At 39.9% G+C, this 21,322-nt stretch overlaps 1 protein-coding gene across 1 annotated transcript in view; it reads right to left on the minus strand.

Annotated features, from left to right (window-relative positions):
- Positions 1 to 1,734: 1,734 nt before the first annotated feature.
- PDE8B (phosphodiesterase 8B) overlaps positions 1,735 to 21,322 on the minus strand; it is a gene marked incomplete at its 5' end in the record, with an annotated part of 20,089 nt that continues 501 nt past the window's right edge. The window contains 15 exons of the mRNA XM_010189945.1: positions 1,735 to 1,847; positions 3,166 to 3,295; positions 4,835 to 5,002; positions 7,293 to 7,428; positions 7,922 to 8,139; positions 9,125 to 9,323; positions 9,735 to 9,870; positions 10,311 to 10,356; positions 11,107 to 11,271; positions 11,764 to 11,840; positions 12,756 to 12,833; positions 15,792 to 15,843; positions 18,452 to 18,512; positions 19,207 to 19,295; positions 21,055 to 21,195. Coding sequence (XP_010188247.1) covers positions 1,735 to 1,847; positions 3,166 to 3,295; positions 4,835 to 5,002; positions 7,293 to 7,428; positions 7,922 to 8,139; positions 9,125 to 9,323; positions 9,735 to 9,870; positions 10,311 to 10,356; positions 11,107 to 11,271; positions 11,764 to 11,840; positions 12,756 to 12,833; positions 15,792 to 15,843; positions 18,452 to 18,512; positions 19,207 to 19,295; positions 21,055 to 21,195 — 1,809 coding nt within the window. The remainder of the gene's footprint in view (positions 1,848 to 3,165; positions 3,296 to 4,834; positions 5,003 to 7,292; positions 7,429 to 7,921; positions 8,140 to 9,124; positions 9,324 to 9,734; positions 9,871 to 10,310; positions 10,357 to 11,106; positions 11,272 to 11,763; positions 11,841 to 12,755; positions 12,834 to 15,791; positions 15,844 to 18,451; positions 18,513 to 19,206; positions 19,296 to 21,054; positions 21,196 to 21,322) is intronic.

Here is a 21,322-nt window from a genome sequence, read left to right on the forward strand (position 1 = left end):
CGTTCTCCAATTTATACTGGAACCTGGGGTTCTAAATAAAGGAATGGTAAAAGGGAACAGTTTACAGTATAAAAGCCCAAAGGTTTAACTTATGTGATTAAAAATCCATTGAAAAGTGTTGCAATATGTAATAAGAAAGAATGAATAAACATACTTCAGAAAACACCATTTGTCAGATATGCACAAGGCAACATTTTAATACACAGCAACCTGCCTTAGCTATGACAAAAGTAAGGCTCTATTACAATTTTAACAAAAATATAGCTTATATAAATTTCTCTGCAGATAAATTTTATGAATGTTTCCTTTTGTTTTCAGAACTTGGTACAAAACATACAAAAAATGTTGGCACATTGTGTAAGCTACCTGCAGTAACAACAATCACTGTCACTTTTCTTCCACAGCAGTCTAAACTCTGGTTTTGTTTGTTTGTTTGTTTTTTTCCTTTACTGGGCTCAATTATTGTTACAGCATGGGAGAGGTAAAGAATATGCCTTAAGACCTTTCCTCTAAATGAGTAGTGGACTGCTTCTTCAACCAAACCCACACTTTGACAGTTTTGCCTGCAGCCTGGAGTGCATGGTGTTAAAAAGCATCAGTTCTGCTAGTCTTCACTAACTGAAGAGTTTGAGAATAGTCTAAAATTTGAACTCGTGTTCATGTTCTGCATGAGATTAAAATGCAATGTAGAAAAATATGCATTTGTGCTTTGGAAGCTTTAACATAAATTTCATATCTCAAAACTAATGAAAAACTGTGATTTCTAACTTACATATTTCGAAATCATTTTTTAAATCGCAAATCAAACTACCATATTATTAGGAGGCAAAAAGTACTACAAATTATAATGCTGTTAAAAATCATAACATGGAAACTTGTTAAAAAGTGACAGGTTCATCCTAAAAGTAAGTAGCACAATATATGTACTTAAAAAATTTAGATCAGTTTGATAAAATTGGTGACTGTATACAAACACCACTTTATAAAAAAAAAAAAAGATGTTGATCAAATGCCACAATGGGTGTTTGTGTAAAATTTGATGAAACACTGCATGGTATTATCTTTAAGATGGCAGAGAAATATTTGGATGCCACCAGTTATACAGAACATGCTTATTTTCCTGCATTATGTGACCAATTTTAAGTGAATTTGACTCCTACCAAGATTTTATATGAAAAAGAAAGAAGAGAGAACATGTGGTGCTCAGAGATACTCTCCATAATAACAATAATGTTGTTTTAAATGGTGCAGGGTTTGGTTTTTTTACTTGTTTTTACTTTGTTTATCAAGGTTTACTTGTTCTACTGTGCATGTTCTATTTAGAATTGGAGCAAATTTATGCTAGATAAGTTGGGAAGTTTTTATGCTTATTGTCAACCTATTCTTGTTCTACTGCTGACTAAATTACCCCTTTGAGAAACAGTTGTGTGAAGTGTTAGTGAATACAGTTATATCAATAATCAGTATTAGAAAGTTTCAGAAGTACATTTTCTACTGCAAAATCTTATTTCTAAAGAGCACTTATTAATTTTGTATTCATTTGATTATGTAGCCTTGAAAAAGATTTTCTGTAGGATTCAGAGAAGCTTAAAAATGATGAATAAAAGATTTCCTTCTTGCCATGCTGTCATAATTTCAGTGGAAAGGAAACACGATCCCTCTTGAAGCGAAGTCAACAAGTGATTCACAGTGAAGCTGGTGGATCAGAGGAGGTCTGTTTTTCTTGCCTTAGTGTCAGTTGTTTTCTGGTGAGAGCCTGAGAACCTTGCAGTTTAACTCATCCAGTGTTTTCCAGTATTTGTAGTTACTGGCCAAGTGTTGCATCAAAACAGGCAGATGTGCAAACTCTGAAATGAACAGGAGAAACCATTATGTATACAGAATACGCAGCCCAGCCTCATCTGAAATTGGCATTTTCCTACTCTATTTTGTTCCTTCAGCTGTAAGCTAATGCTAAAAGGGGAAAGACTTTTTTTTCAGTGCTTCTCCTTCAAGCAAATCCCTTAATGTATGATGGCTTTACTAAATTATGCTAACTCGCAACCACTGTGGTCTCAGTTTCTGCTGCTCAGAAGAAATACGTTGCTAAAGGAAAAAAAAAACAAACCTAGATGAAAACCAGCTTAGTTTTAAGCTATTACTCCTTCCTTCTTTACATATATTGTCTAAGCGCTCAAATTTATAAGGCTGGTGGAGTGTGCAGTGGAATGGGCTTCAGCAGCAGCATTGAATCAGAGAATGGTAGAGGTTGGAAGAGACCTCTGAAGTTCATCCAGTCCAACTGCCCTGCTAGAGCAGAACCCCAAGGAAAGATGACACAGGAACGTGTCCAGGCGGGTTTTGAATGTCTCCAGAGGAGACTCCACAACCTCTCTGGGCAGCCTGGTCCAGTGCTCTGTCACCCTCACAGTAAAGAACCTTTTCCCTATGTTTTGGGTTGAACCTCCTGTGTTCCTGTTTGTGACCATTGCCCCTTGTCCTGTCACTGGGCACAACTGAACAGAGTCTGATCCCATCCTCCTGACACCCTCTTCTCCAGGCCCCAGCTCTCTCAGCCTTTCCTTGTGTGGGAGATGCTTCAGTCCCTTCATCATCTTAGTGGCTCTACGCTGGACTCTCTCCAGTGGTTCATTGTGCTTCTTGAACTGGGGAGCCCAGAACTGGACACAGTATTCCAGATGTGGTCTTACCAGGGCAGAGTAGAGGTGAAGGAGAACCTCTCTTGACCTGCTGACCACACTCTATTGCACCCCAGGATACCAATCGCCTTCTTGGCCATGAGGGCATATTGCTGGCTCATGGTTAACTTCTTATCCACCAGGACTCTCAGGTCCTTCTTCCCTGAGCTGCTTTCCAGCAAGTCATCCCCAACCTGCACTGATCCATGGGGCTGTTGTTCTCCAAATGCAGTACCCTACACTTGCCCTTGTCAAACTTCATTAGGTTTCTCCCCACCCAACTTTCCAGACTGTCCTGTTCTAACTGAAGAACACCACTAGACACGGGCTTCCAACTAGACTAGATTGCTTAGGTCCCATGCTGTACTGCTTATACAGGGGTACTGCCCCTGAAAAAGATGGACTTAAGACCAGCTTGAGATTATTAATTTTAGTCTGTAGAAACCTCTGCCTCAGAGCAAGGAATAAGAAAAGCATAAGTACTTACCATCCCACGCATTGAACATATCTGTTATAAAATAATCAATGAAGGAAATTTGAGACTTGGGGATGCTGCAGGTGTTTCTATCAAACACTGGCATTACAACAGGCAGACCCTGTCTCTTCTCTTCATCAGTCTAAAAAAGAAAATGCCAGTTAGCCCCTGGAGCTTTGCTGGCTTTCATGCTGGAGTAACAAGGGCCAGGGGATTAGATGACTTGCAGTAGGAGATTTGAGACAAACCTTAGAACCCCTGAGGTGAACTTCCTTAGGCTCATGTGCTTTATTTTGTCTGGAACAGAGACTGAATCAACACCTCTTCCCTTCCATAAGTAAACTGTTAATGTAGTGCTGTGATTGCTCTCAGCTCCATCAAGACAGAACATACTCATCTGGTGATTAGCGCACACCAGCTAAAAGTGGAAAATGGGATTGCAGAGTCCTTTAGCAGAGGACAAGTTTGATGTCTCCTTTTTCCACATCTCTAGTGGCCATTCCAAACCATTTGTCTTTTAAGTAAGAGAGATGTTGCTGTCGCTACGTTTTCTGCTTGTATTAGGTTATAAGATGAATAGAAGTAATAGCTGCCCTTAAACTCTGTGTCCACAACTTGAAGGGGGCTGGCTATTTTGCACTCAATATGGTGGAGGAGCCAATTACCTCAGCAGTCTTAGAATTTAATTACCAAAAAAAAAAAGTAGTATAGGCAGCACCTAATGCTGGAATTGGCAGCACAGTGGTCTCAAAAATGACCAGATGAGGTGAATGAAGAGCATAACAGTTGTCAGTACCTCACATTGCTGCAGGTAGGCTAGTGCCTAAGACTGGCAATTTAAAGCTAGCTCATTGTACTTTGCCTGGTAGGGAGATACAACCAAAGTGATCCTTGATCTTACTTAAGAAGTGATCACATAAATCACTGTGATTAAAATTAAATTCAGACATGTCCCAGGCAGTAACTAGTATTTTCTTTCAGTAATAACTATCGCATGTATGGTCTGATTTTGAATGGTAGGCTCCTCTGTCTTTCCAGTTGTAGCTGCTGATTTCCACGTCATTAGTGGCAAATAAAAGCTAAGAATCTATCAGTTACTCAAAGAACTAGAAGAGTGTTTCATTTTCAAGAATCTGGTGCATTTGCATTAGAAAAACTGAATATTAAGAAAGGAAGTTGAGCTTCCAGTTCTGTCTGGAAGAATCTTATGTGTTAATGTTTACACTGCCCACATGCCTGGAGTACTGGCCTGCCACATCATCTGCCTACCATGACAAGAGTTCAGGTGCCATCTTAGAAGAGAAATGGCCAGCCTGATGATTCAGCTGAGGGCTTCATCAGGCATGGATCTTCGTACTCTCTTCAGGGAAAGTATTGGTACTAGCAACTAGAAAGGTGACTGTCTTGAATTTCAGCCAATTAACTAATAAAATATTTTTGTTTTGGCCAGATGGAGAAGGTTGAAAGTGTAAAACCTCTTTTCCAGCATTCTGTACTGCAGGCTTCATGGTGAGCAAACTAGCCAACTTTAACAGAGATGAATACTTCCGTGTGAAAGTGAGGGGCCTGTTCTGACTAGGGACAAAAATCCCTGGACTCCATGCTGATGCCTGTGCGGAACAGCAGACCAGCTGACATGCACTTACATAACATAATAGCCAAATTATAAAGTTATACATACCTGGGCAAAATACTCTTCTGAAATCCTCCCTGCCCATTCGATGCATAGCTCTAGGGGGCGACATGGATTTGCTACATCAGCACATTTAATCATCATGCGCTTGATCAGCATCTTGTTATCCGGAAAATTCTTTATGTTGGCTGTAAATTCACAGTCGCTGCCTTTGCTCTGTGGAAGAGAGTTGGTCACAGATGCCAGTGGCCAGCATCCCTGCTAGCAGGAGCGAGAGCATCGTTATCAGCTCTATTGCATTTGGGCGGTAAGTGGGTACCTAGCATGACACTGCCTAGTTTCATGCAGGGCACCAGGAATCTGGAGGAGAAAGTGATGTCTGAGGGCTGCAGCCTTGCTAGGTAACTAATGATAGCCTCATTACATATGACAGTTGTGGAGATTCTCAGAATTAATAGCAAAGTTTGTGAAATAAAGGAGTCACAGGCTTTTTATCAGCTAGGGTGGGTTACCTTTCTCTGCATCCCAGCCTTGCCCTCTTGGAATAGGACGAGGATAGGGACCCATCCACCAGCTGCAAGCTGATAAACCATTCTCACTGTGGAGTATTTAAATTTGGGGGTGGTGATGGCAGGGGACTGCTTCATTTAGGTGAGTTCCTAGGGCTTGGTTTTCATTCCTAGATGAGAAAACTGAGGCAGGCACAGGGAGGTGAACCAGCTTGAGCAACTGACTGTTTCTTTTACAGACAGAAAAGCAGGTCTGTGCCATTCAGTTCCAGTGTACTTGCAAATAAAACTGCCGCCTTTGTGGTGGATTTTGAGCCCTCAGCCTAGGATACTTTTTGGTCTTAGTTACCAGTGAGGATGAAGTCTCAGATAATCCGTAAGATTAACAGTAGGAAAACCAGGAGTGGCACACTGACTGCAGGAAGTTTCTGCTTACTGGGTGATAAAATACTGAGCTGCTTGTTGACTGCTCTGAAGAGTGGGTGCAGGGGGCAGAGTAGTTGTTACAAGCCTGCTGTGGCATCACCTTCTGGGTCCTGGACACTTTAGAAGGGCACAGGTATTGTATGTTCCTTATTGAGTAATAAGAAGTCTCCACCTCAGCTCACCATAGCATTAACGCTATTCTCAATATATTTGTGTAATTATGGCCTCTCTTCACTGCTAAATTCAACTCTTGAATCAAAAATTGAACATAAATACTTTTTACCACCACGGCTAAATTAATGTCTTTATGGTTTATGGGGAGATATTTTGCAGCGACTCTTGCCAATTCAGGCATTAATCTTCTAAGTTTATGCTTGGCAGCTAATTTTTTTTCAGTGTGGGTAGCCCAGCAAAGAGCTGCCAAATTAACCTTGCTCCTTAACTGCTGTTCAAGATCAAAAATAGGAAGAGCGATTGTTAACAATAAGGAACGAAACAACTTAATACGGGGGAAAAAAACAAGTCTGCAGTACAAGTGATTCTGTGCTCCACTTCTATTAGTCTCCAACTCCTGCATATTTTAAAATAGCCTCTGCTGTAAACCAGTAAAATAAAGGAGAGTGAGTCAAAGAAAATGTTTCCTGTAGGTTATAAAAGCTGATTGCAGTAGAAGGTATGAAGAGCTCTTTATGAATGTATAAAACTATTTTAGGAAATGCTGGAATAAGTGCATTCATGGGATAAAAGGGAGATTTCCAGAAATGCACTCAGAGCTTGGAAACATAATGGTTTCAGTGAGGCTTGTGAAAATAAATCCTACAGGCTAATGTGGGGATGCCAGGAAACTAAAGAGATTTTTAGAAGGGTGGAGATGGAGGAAACATTTCAGAAAAGTCCCTCAGCTGTCACAGAGAGAAATGAAGCGTTGTGAGAAGCCATATTTCCCAGTGACACCTCAGAGGGCTTTTTTAGATATTGGTGGAGCAAGCTGCAACCTGGTCCACATGTAAGAACAGAGCAACCTTGGAGTAGGTAACTCCATTCTGCCCACCAATATGGATCTTCCTTTCCTCAGGGCTTTGGTCTAAAGTGGGATCTCTGCTGTCCTGGCTCAGCCTGTGCCAGGAGGGCAAACCCATGAAACAGCACCAGGCAATGTGCTGGGCGAGCAGGGCAGAAACAGTGATAGGAACCCCACCCCAAACCTTGTTACCCTGTGCTGTGTACTGCTGGCACTGAAGATCATAGGCACAAATGCCAACCAGGCTCCATGCACAGAATTTTGCATCTACAAAAGCACTCACCTGTGTGTTTTCTGAACATAAAATGTCTTTGAAGGCAATGCTTATAAAATGAAGTGTTTAAATGAGCTAAGGGCAGAGACAGACATAGAAAACAAGAAAATGAAAGTATTTTTTCACACTTTGAGGTGTGAGGTCACAAATCCAATTGTGTCTTTCAGGCACTAGCACAGTGCAAATTAATACAATGTGAATGAAAATGATACTTAAAGTTGTCTTGGAATAACTTCATTGAAATACCCGAAGGCATAACGTCCTGCAAGCACTTACAGGTAAGCTGGTCTCCTCAGATGCCATTGGCTTGTTGATGCTGTTCACAAATTTATTCACGTGCTCAAAATGCTTTGTCATCTCCGTTGCCAGAACCATATCAATAACGGCTTGGCGCAATGTACGGTAGAGTTTTCTAGGAAAGAAAAATAGATCCTGCTCACAGGCCTGCCTGACAGAGCTCCCTCCTTTCCTTGTCCCTGTCCCCTACCCCTTTCTCTCCCATGTGAGTGCAACAGCACTAGCAAGCACAGGCCAGATGGAAACACAGTATACAGCATTTGGCTGCTTGGGTGGAAACAAAAAGGCAGTGGGTGAAGATGCAGCCTTGAGGCTGACGACTGGACTGTACCACTGTAATTCATAAAAGATTATCAAACATCTCCATAAGCTTCCAAAAAGCTTATAAGCAGCTTTGGAGGACAGAGAGGGAAGTTGGAGGACATGGGGGGAAAATTAAGGCCTTTTTAAAAATCATGTCTACATAGGATTCTGAAATAAGTTAAATATTAATGTTTCTATGTAACTTATATTTTCTGGTTCAGAAGGCAGGCTTTCAATTTGGCTCAAACTTAAGTTGTCAAACAAACAATTCACATATGCATGCTCCCCTTCTCCAGCAGACTCACCTATCAATATTCTTGAAAATGTTGCATTTGCTGTCTTTAGTTGTAAGCTGAAATGCCAGTGCTGTGTGATGACTCTCTAACACAGCTGTATCATTGTAAAGGACAGCTAATGCACTGCCTGCATTGCACAGGAAAGAGTTGGTCCGTCCAGGGTGGTCTACATCATGAATGGTTGCAGCTATTAATGCAGCCACCTCATCTAAACGGTCAAAACTTCCCTACAGGAGGAGAGAAAAAATATGATGTGACACAAAAATTACAGTAAATAATTACTGGTAATTCTCAGGTACCCACATATATGCAAGTGTAAACTTGAATCCAGGGATTTTACCTCCTTGCAACAATTTTCCACTCAATGCACCCACAGGTTACCTACTCCAAACTCCACCTCCCACCCTTACCCAAAACCTCTTTCCTTAATGAAGGTTTTTACTGTACTGTCACCTAAGCAATACCTTTGTATTAAATCCTCTAATGGTGGATGGATCCTACAGTGGTGTCCTTCCATTCTGCGTGCTGGCCTAAATGACTCTGTACTGACTCTACTCCTACGCAGCTTGAGTTTTGAGAGGAGAGGGAGAGGGAGAGGGGGAGGGAGAGGATGAGACATTTCAACTGGAAGGGACCTACACAGATCATCCAGTCCAACTGCCTGAACACTTCAGAGCTGACCAAAAGTTAAAGCATGTTATTAAGGGCACTGTCCAAATGCCTCTTAAACACAGGCAGGCTTGGGGGATCAACCACCTTTCTAGGAAACCTGTTCCAGAGTTTGACCACCCTTTCAGTAAAGAAATGCTTCCTAATGTGCAGTCTAAACCTTCCCTGGCTCAGCTTTGAGCCATTCCCACGCATCCTGTCACTGGATCTCAGGGATAAGAGGTCAGCACCTCCCTCTCCTAAGCTTTTGCAAAACTTTAATAAAGGCTGTTACTAGCAGCCCGTTACCAAGAACAAGAAAAGAACCAGGTTTCCCCCCCCACCCCCATCATTGTCACTTAAAAGTGTAAATTCTTTACTCACATAAACAGACTTTAGAGAAACTGTGTGGGCCTGCAGGTACCACAGGAAGACTTCAAAGGCAGAGAGACTTTATGAAACCAAGACCATTTTTCAAGTAAATATATGACTTTTGAATGACACACATAAAATGGCAATCACACCGAAATCCTAGCCCAAAGGACTCCTAGGTAATGGTTATACCTTAACTCTCTCTGTCCCGAGAAAGTAGGCGGTAGCATGCAGAACATCTGCTGCGTGCGTGGAGTTGTGGTATGAGTTGGTGGAGTGGTAGTTGGCTTCAATCACCTGCAGCCACGCACGCAGTGTTGCTTCTGAACAGTTTAAAAACTCAGAGACCCTAAACCGGGCAAAGATTTTTAAACCCAAATACACTAATGGCCTAGAAAACAATAGAAGAAAATAGCACCACTGTAAAATAGGAACTTCTGACATTCTAAAGAGCTAGGTTTGACAAAGAAACCAACAAAACCTTAAAAATAAAAGGGGAAGGGGGAAATATTAAACATTTTTAAATTGCACATCTATAACCTTGCAAAAGCCTGGCTGAGTTTACAAATTATTACATCTACCATCAAATTAAATGGGAAACTATCCTTCAGATGCTGTCAAGGAAGACAACAGTCTGCACAGGGCTCTCCATGGCCTGTGCATGCATCTTGACCATGATGTCTCTCTCGCACACATACACACACACAAACAAAACTTTCACAGAGTTGCTGTTTTTCCAGAGCTTTCTGCTACAGCTCCTCAGCAGCCTTTTTGTGGGCACCCAGGGAAAGGGGTCCAGTACCTTTTATTTGTAACAGTCTCCAACTCAAAAATATTGAAGTCCCAGCTTTCCTCATTATGCAGGAGTTGTGCAATACAGAGTGGAACATCATTGATGGTGTTTGGCATGGAAGGGTGACCATGGCTCAGGTTCATGTCTGTTGAAATGGAAGTTGGGAATTACAACCTTTCTGGATTATTCACTCCCCAGCAGAATTCCATTTAGAAAACAACATTTTTTTTCAGAAAAAACAACTCTTTTCTTTACATGAAAAAGTCTGTAGAAGCCTAGAATATATATGGCTTATATTATACAGATGATTTGGAGATAAACCAAAGAGAGAAATGTCAGGAACATTTATCTGAGTGACATTTTATTTCCTACTCTGATTTTCTACATTCTGAAATGCATTATTTTAATTATTTGAACCTGCTTCAACTCCAAAATGGAGGTAATCTAGCACTTATTCTGCAGTCAAATTATTAGACAATAATTTCCAAAGACATACATCCCACTGAAAATTAGCTTGAAGCTCTCTGTCACCAACATTTACAAAAGAAGTCACACATGCAAAGGGAACTTTAAAACTGTGCTTACTTTTATAAGACACATGCTCGTTTCCTGACAGCCTTCTCAAGCCATCCTGAAAAAACAATTTTATTGTAGGCTTTAGGCAGAGTATCCACGCACTACTAACTGCAAAAACACTACATGCACTTTCTCTTTAGGTACTCTTCTTGGGTACTAAAAGCACTGCTCCTATTGTAGTGCTATAAGCACCATCCTTGTATTAAGATCTTTCTAAACAGACATGAAATGATCCAAGGAATGCTAGTATGAAATCTCCAGAAAGAATATTATTAACTGTACAATGTATTGCCCTCCTTAACCTTTTCAATGGCACTTGCAGGTTTTCATCATTCAAATTAACCACTATCATTTATTTTTCATTTTCTTTATATTATCTTGAGAAGGATTAGCTCAGTGGATGTTAAAAATGAGGTAAACCATGATGAAATCTGAGTCGGCTGACAGTGTTGCTGCTGCTACAGGACCAAAACCAGAACCTGATTAAGGTAGCATCATTCTTACACTGAACCAGCTGTAGAGCAAACTTTCTAAAAAAGTGTCTCCGTGAGGCATATCATATTGGATGATAGAATTTGTAGTGGCAACCTTGTTCACTTATGTATGAGGAAGAATGCACCCAATGAACAGTGATATGGCCGTATCTTACTACATCTTGGTGCCTACTGTTAGTAGAGTAGAAGTGAAATGCTGACAAATTACAAATCTCCTTCCCATTTCTTGTGAATTTTTTAGCACAGCAAAGCACTGAACTGTGATGTAGATAACTGGTAGCAGTAATTTCATCTTTACTAATTTTACTCACAGTCATCAGACCTCCAACAAGATCACTTGTGTGAGGATCTTCATCTTTGGTACCTAGCTGAGGGGAGTAAAGTTCTGTTGTCCCCAGGATTTCCAGAACTCTGTCCAAGGCCTCTGCCACAGTGATGGGGCTGTTTTCCTGGGCAGTGTTAATTATGTTAATAACCTGAAAGTAGATTAAGGAGGCAGGTAAGGAAAACTGAATAGCATTTTTCTCTTGTCTTAGTACAAAATCTTTATTCTTGGCTTGATTATACTACTTCCCATTTAGCAAATGCTATGTCATTTCCCCCAACTCTTTAAGTACGACTCTGAAAATCTAAATCTGTGCTCTGATTCCATGGTATCCATCTGCTATTTATAACAGGCAAACTCCTGGGAAGTGAAAACAGAAGGGTGTGAAATATCTGAAATAGTTGCAGGTGGGTAGATGATAAATTAGCCATGTCCTAGTTCTTCAGTGCAGCCAGGGCAGCTCAAAAGTAATCCCAGAGAAAAAAACCAACCAACCAAACAGCAGTCCTGGATGTGCATTGGGTTTGTGTGGCAGCATTTTGGTATTCGGGTAGGGGTAGCACCTGTGAGAAGCTGCGAGAAGGTCTCTAGGGAAGCAGCTCCAAACTCTGAGTCTGTGGAAAAGGCAATGCTCAGGACTCACCTTTGTGATAGGTGCTTCTATTATCATTGAGTGGATCCTTGCCATGGAAGAGTACCGTCGGGTTTGTAAACTCAGAGCTGCTGTGAAAGAGAGCACTATTTACATGCCACAGAGCGTAAATCAGATGACAGTGTTTAAAGAGTGCAGAAAGCTGTCTCTGGCTAACAGCACAACAGAATCCAGCCTCATCTCCCATTTGTCCTGTATCTCCCTTCCTGGAAGTTCTTGCTTTACTGTTTTATTTCTTGCACTGTTGTCTACCTCCTTTGCTGCCACCCTCACTTCTGCTGTTAGTTTTTCCATTCATCCGTCACTACAGCTATACTGAAATGAAGCTACAGTTAAGCTATGTTATACTGCACGTCTAGTAGCTGCTACTCTCCTTTGTTTGCAATGGATCTGTCAGACACGGCTTCTACTGTGAGAGCGTGTGTGTGTGTACATCCCTCATCTCAGTGATACAGCTGCTCTGGTGAAACCTATTCCTGCTCCCCCTAAGCTGTGTTTCTTTCACTACACACTGGGGCAGAAAGAAATCTCTGCCACTGCTGTCCCAGCCCCAGCAGGCAGTCACAAGTGGGCTCTGGAGCAGAAGTACTGCTCTCAAGTAACCAGCAGCAATTGATCTCTTCACGTTCCATGCTAATGAAGCCAAATTACTGGTTTGGGAACACAAGCTGCAGCTTTATAAGAGAGGTGGAACTAATACTTCACCACACACTCTTTTAGCAGGCTATCCCCAATCTGTGGCACAGCCACTCCTTCTCTCTGTGAAGGCACTGTGCGCTTTGTATAGTGATGCTGGTATGCATGCTGGAGCACTGTTTTGGAAATCAGAATAAAGAAATTCTAAAGAAGTTATAAAAAACTAGTGTAATCTCTGTTTAATCAGCTGTGAATCTGTCTAGTTCCTCTTTCTTTCTGCATTTTTATTGCCTGTGGCAAGTCTGTTCTTAATTTATAATATCATTTTCAACAGTCTACTTTCTTACCATCGCTACTTTGAGATGTTATTGACTTAACATCAATTGAGTCTTTCCTTTTGCTCTTGCATTTGAAGGAATGAAGTTCTGCAAATACAAAACAAAAGCTTTAAAAATGCATCAAGTAGGAACTCTACAGAGTCTCCTCCATCTAAAATTCTGAACATTTAATTACATTGTCTTAACAATACTACATAAGAGGGGGAAATATTGTAAATCAGAACAAGGCACTCAGTGTCTATCAATGTATAGCAATTGGTCTAAAGTCACCTGGAAAGCTATTTAGCAAGGAAGTCAGGATGCCTTATGAAACAGGGGACTTGCTTCACCTAACTTTAGCTGCCTAAAAGCTACAGTCTTTCAGGCTGTCTTTGTCTAAGGTAGTTGTCAAAGATTCTGCTCTAGATGTCTCAGGCAGGTGGGTTGAACCCCTCCTACAAGTCCCTTTTGCTCTTTATCAACCACTGAATAAGCCTGAATTTAACTGCCTAGAAATTTAGCCAAGTGAGAAAAATCCTGTCTCAGTCTATACTCTTCAAGCCCAAGCACAATTCATACTCAGACAGCTTTTGCTTTTAATTGCAATAATCCTTTGTACCCTGTGTTTAAGAAAAATCCAGCATACTGAAAGTGATTATAAACAATCAATTGAGTTGCTGTGAAAATTAACCATGCACCAAGCTGTCATTCTTGAAACTGTCATTTGCTAAAGCAAAAGAAATTATCACATCCAGAGAAATTATCACATCCAGACAAATGCAAAACCTAGATGAAATGACTGGACAGAGTCTCAAAAAAAACCCGTAAATTGGTAGCATTTAATTTTCCACCAAAACATTACAGTCTGCCCTCTCCCTTATGTTTAAAAACAGCAACCGTGCATCTATGCATCTCTTTGCAAGAGTCTCTATAGTACCTATTCCCAGAGTGTCTGGATCAGAGACCCCAACAAGCTTTCAAAAGGAAGTAATCACCACGTGAAGAATCAGAAATATCATAGAATTGATCTTCTTAACATGAGGACCAATTGCATAACTGTGTTACAAGACAGGATATATGCAGCCTATCTTTAGCAAAATAAAATGTTAGCATAAAATTCTGCAGAATTAAAAATATATGCATCTTAAAAATGACTGAAATACAGTTTCTGTCTTAATTTTTTTTTTTTACTACAGATTTACCAGTCAGCCTGTGTCTTATTTTGTTGTAGTCCAGTCTGGAGAAACTGAAAACATTTTCCTCTGTTGACACCTAAGAGCAGGGTATAACTAATGCACGTTAAATTATTTTACTTATTTATTTGACAGGACTCCTCTTTCAAATCCCTTTCCTGCATTAACATTTGGAGGAGTTTAACATAAGGCACCTAAATGGGAGCAAACATTTGCACATAAATATAGCTGTGGGTGGCAGTAGCAGACAACTCTCCTTGTGTTAAATACCAACTAGAAAGTTGGAAACTTTGCTAGTGCCACCTAGAGAGTCACAGGTGCATAAAAGCTACTCTGTCCCACACTACAATTTCAGCTGAAAATATTTAAATACATAAATCAAAAATCTTCCTTCACCTAGTGAGCAGAGTGTGTCCCTATCCAGATTTGCTACAAATCACAGAATCACAAGCAGCACAATACACATGGATTGTCTTTCTACCCTCATCACATACAGGTATATGCCCATGGCTCTGGGAATTTATTCTTGGAGCACAGCCATGGACTGCAGGGAAGGATAATCTACGTCAGATACAGGCGACCCTAAGGTTGCCTGCTTTCAGCGCACCACAGCCATCAACACGGCTTCATGTGATGTGGCTTCCCAGTCTGTCTGAAATCTGTCACAATAATGAGCAAACCTAAATGCCCCACATTGTCTGTAAAACACGTTAGCATCCTAGTAACAACCTGTTAACTAGTAACAAGAGTTCTTCAGCTTAATTCATGGGCATTCTTGCCTTTCCATTTGCAGGAAAGAAAGAGTGGGAAAGAAAAACTGCATTTATTACAGGTACACAAAAGCAAGCAATTTACCACATTGTGGATCAGTTCTGATGACTAATGACAGCAATGGTAATAAGAGCAGCAAATTACATATATTGTCACTTCTCCCCCTGCTCATTATTATTAGGCATCACCAAGCTCTCTAATGCTTGTACCTATTTGCATGCTACTTGAAAAAGGAGGGGATGCCAAGCAGTCACTTTCCGTGCTCTTGCTATGTTCTGCTTCCATGCAAAACTCAGAAGCTTCCTGACATTACACAGCAATGTTATCCAGTGTTTCATAGTGGGAAGTGCCTCAGAAGCCAGGACACGAGAACCTGTTCACTCAAAATAAGACAGCAGTGCTGCATCTGGCTGAGATCACTAGAATCACAAGCTTAAAATTGGCCTTTCATGCCTCCTTCTTCAGGGAAAAGTATTAGTCTAAACATTACACTGCATTGAAAAAAGATATTATCCCCTTATGCTCCACACTTTCAGTCAAAAGCCATCTGCAGAATGGCAGAGATGTACCAAGAGCCTAAGTGTGCTGTCTGCAAGTAAACAAACCTTCCTGACACACAGGGCAAGGTTGTGCAAGCACTGCAATGCTGCAGCACTGACTGGGCAGGACTAGCTTCAGTCTGGATGCTACAGACAGCTACCTTAGTGATGTGCGAGGACCAACTGATGGCCTGCTGACAAGTCCTAAGCTTGGAAATACTAGGTCAGATCTGCTGGCACAAGTCAGTGCAGTTTCACATTAATTTCAAACAGAAAGGGCTGTCAACGTACACCAGCTTCAGGATCTGACAGTGTTTTAATACAACAAAGAGCAATGCATCTTAACTCTGAATGCACAGCAAGAGCTCTGCATAGAAGATTGAATTATTAATGATGGTTACAAATCCAATTTGTGGTGCGACATCAGAGCAGCTGGCATTCATCATTGGCCATCTGCTCTGACCACTGACTCAACAGGGGAAGAGATAACATTTACACCAGCAAAGAACCCAGTCATGACCTTAAACACAACATTATATAAGGGTAAATGATAGCATTCTAACCCGACTGAGAACTCTCTCCTGAGTACTTCTCATCATGGTGACTCTTGCAGAGCTGAAAGTGCACCAAGAACAAAATACATAAGTAAGGAAAAAGAATACAAAAGGATTTTACAAAGGTTACATTCAACACCATCCTTATTCAACATTTTCTGTTCAGTTATTTAAAAAAAGTGTTTGGCAAAGACTCTTCTTAAAGTGTAATTGGATGTAGAGAAATAATATGAAAGTAAACAAATACACAGTGCAGGAAATCATAGATACAATAGTGCTTTTATTTACTAAGTTCCTGTTAATGCCTGTGTCTGCAAGAGAACATTAATATATTTTTAAATAGTGCTTTAAGTGCAAATTGGATTGAACCTGAAAGATTCCAGGAATCAAACGCAAAAAGAAAAAAAAATCCTAACATTTTTAATCGTTCTTACGAATGAAAAAGTGAAACACAAAATCTTTAATTTTTGTGCTTCTGAAACATCTTGAGTAGCTTCACTAATAGATATTTCCATATTTTTTAGAATTTAGATAGGATATTCCCATCATCTTAAAGTTTATACCTATTGCTTGGTCTATAGTAACACAGATTAAATGCTTCTCTGCTTTTCCATCCACTTCAGAAACAAAAACACAGTCTGTCCAATACATGACAGTTTAATTTCTGGTAATCACTTCACTCTGTTCCTTTGTTACATGGTTACAAGAAAGTATTTTGCTGTTAATAGGAAAACTGAGCTGAACTTTATATAGCCAACAGAGACACTTAAAAGGACTAAAAGTAATGCATCACTTTTTAAACTGTAGTCACTAGTATACATATCCTTTCCTTCAGATGAATAAACTTCAGTGCTTTACACTAGACTTACACATTATTCATTGCATATCACATTTAGGAGTCCAGTTCTGTCATCTAATCCATGGTGACTGGTTCTTCTGACCAAATCTATCACCTGCCTGTAGCAAAGCACTAGTTTGCATGGAAGCATCAAATCCATGGTTGCAACTTCTGAGTTAAAGAGAAAGCACTGCAAGGTTGCACTTACGTGCCCTTAGCGTTCGTATCAGTTTGTGACAGTGCATGCTGCAGAGTCCTTACAGGGATTATTCAGGAAAGAAAGGAAAGCAAAGATACAAATTCTCTTTTCCATCATTCTTGCACCCCTTCCATCTTTTTTACATTTTTGCTATTGAGAGGAGGAGGGGAAGAGCATGAAAGAGAAAGAGAAAAGAACAGAAAGGAAAAACCCAAAATTCAGAAGTGGCTTTCTGTAATGAATAAGAAAGGAAAGGAAAAAAAAAGGGAAGGATCAGTATAAAACTTGTTCAAGGGAGTATAAGGAATGACTCTTCCTTATAGAAAACTGATTTTAAAATATTAAACATGTCTGTTGTAATCATGCAGGAACTCTCAGAGAAATAATCTTGTCCAAACAGATTAATATCAAGGAAGCTCATCAGATACAGTACAGTGACAAAAGATATCTGAATTGCTTGTTCTGGTCCCAAACTGGAGCTTCTATCAGAACACACAGGTATGCATCTGTCTACTGCGCAACTGGCAGAAAACACTGGCATGGTTCTCTAAATGCTCTATTCAAAAAATAAAACAAACCACATTTCAGCTCTGAATACTTCTCTCACCCCTTCTGCAAGTATGACCTGAAGTAGCTACGTATGATAAGGACAGTTACAAAGTTAATCTTGGGCTAATATGTTCTTAAGAGGAGAAACACAACCTCTGCTGTAAATTTATGAATGTGCAAACACTGGACTATATACTGGCAGATCTCAAACTGACAAAGGCAGCATTAATCCATACTTAGGCTTCAGCACACAGCAGTAGTCACATGAAACTCAATCCCTATTCATAAATCTTCACTGTAAGAATACTTACTATATTCTTAGATGTATTTTTTTTGCATAAATCTAAGATGTTTCATTTTTGGATGTGATAAATCTGGCAGAGAAATCCATGAAGACTCCTACACAGTGATCTGTAAACATACTGTGATATCCCTTATGAAGACTGTTGGTAATGACAAAGGACACATCTATTTTTTTTAAGGTGAAAAATGCATAATAATGCAAGGATGTTTCTAAGTCTGCATACAGTGGCTGAATGCTGAGATAAAGCCATTTATAACTATGTTGATGCCACGAAACTTTAGATATTTGCATCAAAATTTGAATCATGACAGCTTTTACTGCTCTGTAACTAAATAAATAGCTTTTCAATTTCCATCTATCTTTCAAAAAACAGTTATCTTTGGCTTGAAAAGAAACTTAGCAGAGTAAAGTTCTACTGCTGCAAGTATTTAGGCATGGATTTTAGGAGAACTACAGTGCCCAAATGTTGATCAGGATTGATACCATCACATAAATGTTGTTACAAAAACAACTATGGTCTAAACATTGCTCCACAGTATCACAACCTCAGCTGTCACACCCATGCTTCAGAGAATTAAATCCTTTCTTCCTTTATTAAGCAGTACTATAAAAGTAGTATAGGCAATGAAAATGCTGAAGTTTTCTTGCTTGCTCCAGGAAGCAATGAGAAACTCATTACAATATAAATCACATCCTCTTGGAAAAATATAAGTTTCTAAATCAAAAAATATCAGTTTACTTCAAGTGATGAAAATTATGATATGAAAGAAATACAATACCTGTTTGTTGTGTTCACTGGTACAATTCAACCTTTTGAGGGACACAAGGTGTCTTATTTTCCTAGCAACAGAAATAATCACTTGTTACCATATCAGATGGTAAAGAGAGAAGTGAAGTGATAACATGGCTATCTTCTAAAGCAGAGGTATCTATGCCTTCACAGAACAAGATACCAAACCCAACAACAAACAGGTGACAAGCAGTCCTTCAGCGCTACAGCTATGTTTTTGTCCCAGGACACCTGATCCTTCTGCTTCTGCAGGAATTCAGCTGCACATCTGGGAGCAGAATTTGGCAACATGTCTGTACTATAACGGAAAAGTGTGAGCACACACAAGCACGCACACAGACTGGAGGATCCCCCAGCTGCTGATCCTTCCAGTGGACCAGGTAGCAGCTTGGATTATATAGAATAACTTCATAAAGAAATGCATGGTACCATGAACCTAGATGTCAACTTACAGATATCTATAGCAGTAATACTATTTAGTACATTACAAACAAAAAACATTGTTACATCGTTAAGACTTTACAATTCTTTCAGTCAGAATATGATGACACCAGAATGGACAAATATAAGCAAAGAACGTGGCCTTCTCAACTTTGTTTATTCTTTCTACGTTGCTTGAAGTCAGCAGTTATATCATCACGCTGCTACTAAATATGTGGAGGTTCATGTCAAACTTACAGATAGAGAAAGCAGAGAGAAAGCCCTAAAAACCAGAAAGCAACTGGTTCTGGACAAGATAGTTACCCTCCTTGACCAAGCACAGGTGTTATCTTCACATGCTGCTGGATACTGTCTCCTGATTTTCCTCTTGCATAGTAAACTCCTTGCCATTCCTAAGCAAGCACATATAGCAGAGACAGCATCTAAGAATACGTAGCTTGCAGTCAAATATTATTTTGTTATTACATTAGTCTTTATGTAGTATATAATTACGTATTATTTTATGGTTGTATTTTTTAAAATCGTGTAAAATGTATTAATACAGAGTAGCACCTTTCACAGACACTTGCTAATATAAAGACAGTGTAAATATGTTTCTCTTGTGAGAGAGTACACAATATTTACAAAGAACTTTAGGAATCATCTACTTTGACTGGTTACAAACATTCTTGCTAAGTACCATCATAAGCAGTGATGGCTGCAACACATTCAGAGAATATCTCCCTTGGAAGCAACAGAACCAAACTCTGTGCCGAGCACTATTCAACTTTGAATGTCAGTTCTCAAGTGATATGTATGCTAAATTTCAGAAGCCCTTGACCTAAGGATGTCCTTCATCTAACCTTAGGCAACCAACAGCCTATTCTCAATCCATGGCCATGAGCACTGATATCCAAGGCACTCTAGATCAGCAAAAGGAAGAAACAATTTCTTCATGGCATCTTTTATTCTGTTCTCCCATGTAAATGTCCATTACTCTGACTGGCCACTAATTTTCCCTCCATCCTCACTGCTACTGGAAAACATCAAGATGACTGCAGCCTAACCAAGAACCATACATACACAGCTCTTAATCATTCTTAATCAGTTTGCTGATGCAGAGATAAAAGATATGCACCTGCATGAACTTAAGAAGAAAGGAAAAGCTTCTCTCTCCTTTCCACATCAGAGAAGAGATATTTTAAGGAGGGAACTATCTCCTATCCTAATTTATCTTTATCCTAATCTCTTTATCCTGATACTAATTTGGCAGCAGATTAGGATGAAAGTGGAAAATGGGTGGAAGATACCTTCTCCATCACAAAGACAGATGCACAGGACACAGGGCAGTGCTAACAGCTGGGCAGCCTATATAAGTGAGGAGGTGCAAAGCAAGAGTGGCCTGCGTGTCCCACTAATGAACCAAGGTGAACCTGCAAAGATCTCCAGACAGTGACTCTCAAAGCTCAGGTCATTGATGGAAGTGATTTAGAGATTCAAGAACTCCCCAGAGTCCATGAAGCAGAGGGTGACAGGTACTGCTGCAACCCGTGGGAGATGGGATAGGAGACTGTTTATGTATTAGGGGAATGTATCTCCAGGAGTGTGTTGTGCTTTTAGTGACCTGTCACCACCACAACAGTGCACAGTGCACTGCAGATATTCTAACTATAGTTACCAAAAAAACCCCTCCCATTGGGTGCTGATGTATTTTGGTCACAGCTGATTATGCCACATTTTGTTTAAAGCACACAGTAAATGAAGGCTCTGCAGTTATGACAGAACAGTTAAACCTTTTGGTTGGATGATGCAGCCACCTGAGGACAGAGTGAGGGACAAATTGTTATGTTCCAACTAATAAAAGCTCCATGGGCTCCTAGCAAAACAGAAACACAGAAATCATTCTTATATTGATCTTAAACCAGCAGATCAGGAGAGGAGCTCAGTTAGATCCTGAAAACAAACCTAAAGAAATCTGTAGTTACTTGTCTGAGGCATGTGCTTCTAAGCACAACTTGTCTGTTGTGCTTCTAAGACGTCTGAGGAGCAGAATTCTGGTCTTACATGTGCACTCATGAAAACCACACCTTGTGTTCTTAAACTTGGAGAACTAAAAATAAAGCAGTATAGAAATCTAAAGCAATTTTGCATAAGTTTATTTTATTTACTTACCTGTCCTTTCTTAATATAAGTGTTAATTGTGTCTAAAAGATCCACACTGCTGTTATCACTTTTTGGTAGTACAGTAAGTTCCTTGCCAATAAGCTCTTCCTTTTGATACCCCATCATGTGTTCAAAGGCTGGATTAACATACTGCCAAAACAAAAGTACTTTAGGATCATATGAAAAAGAACATGCTTAAAGGATAATTACTTACATATCAAATTGTTACAAGTTATACAACTAAAGCCATAAGCACACATCCCTACAATTCCGTGTA

This window comes from Mesitornis unicolor, unplaced genomic scaffold, assembly GCF_000695765.1.
Source record: "Mesitornis unicolor isolate BGI_N332 unplaced genomic scaffold, ASM69576v1 scaffold7748, whole genome shotgun sequence".
NCBI lineage: Eukaryota > Metazoa > Chordata > Aves > Mesitornithiformes > Mesitornithidae > Mesitornis > Mesitornis unicolor.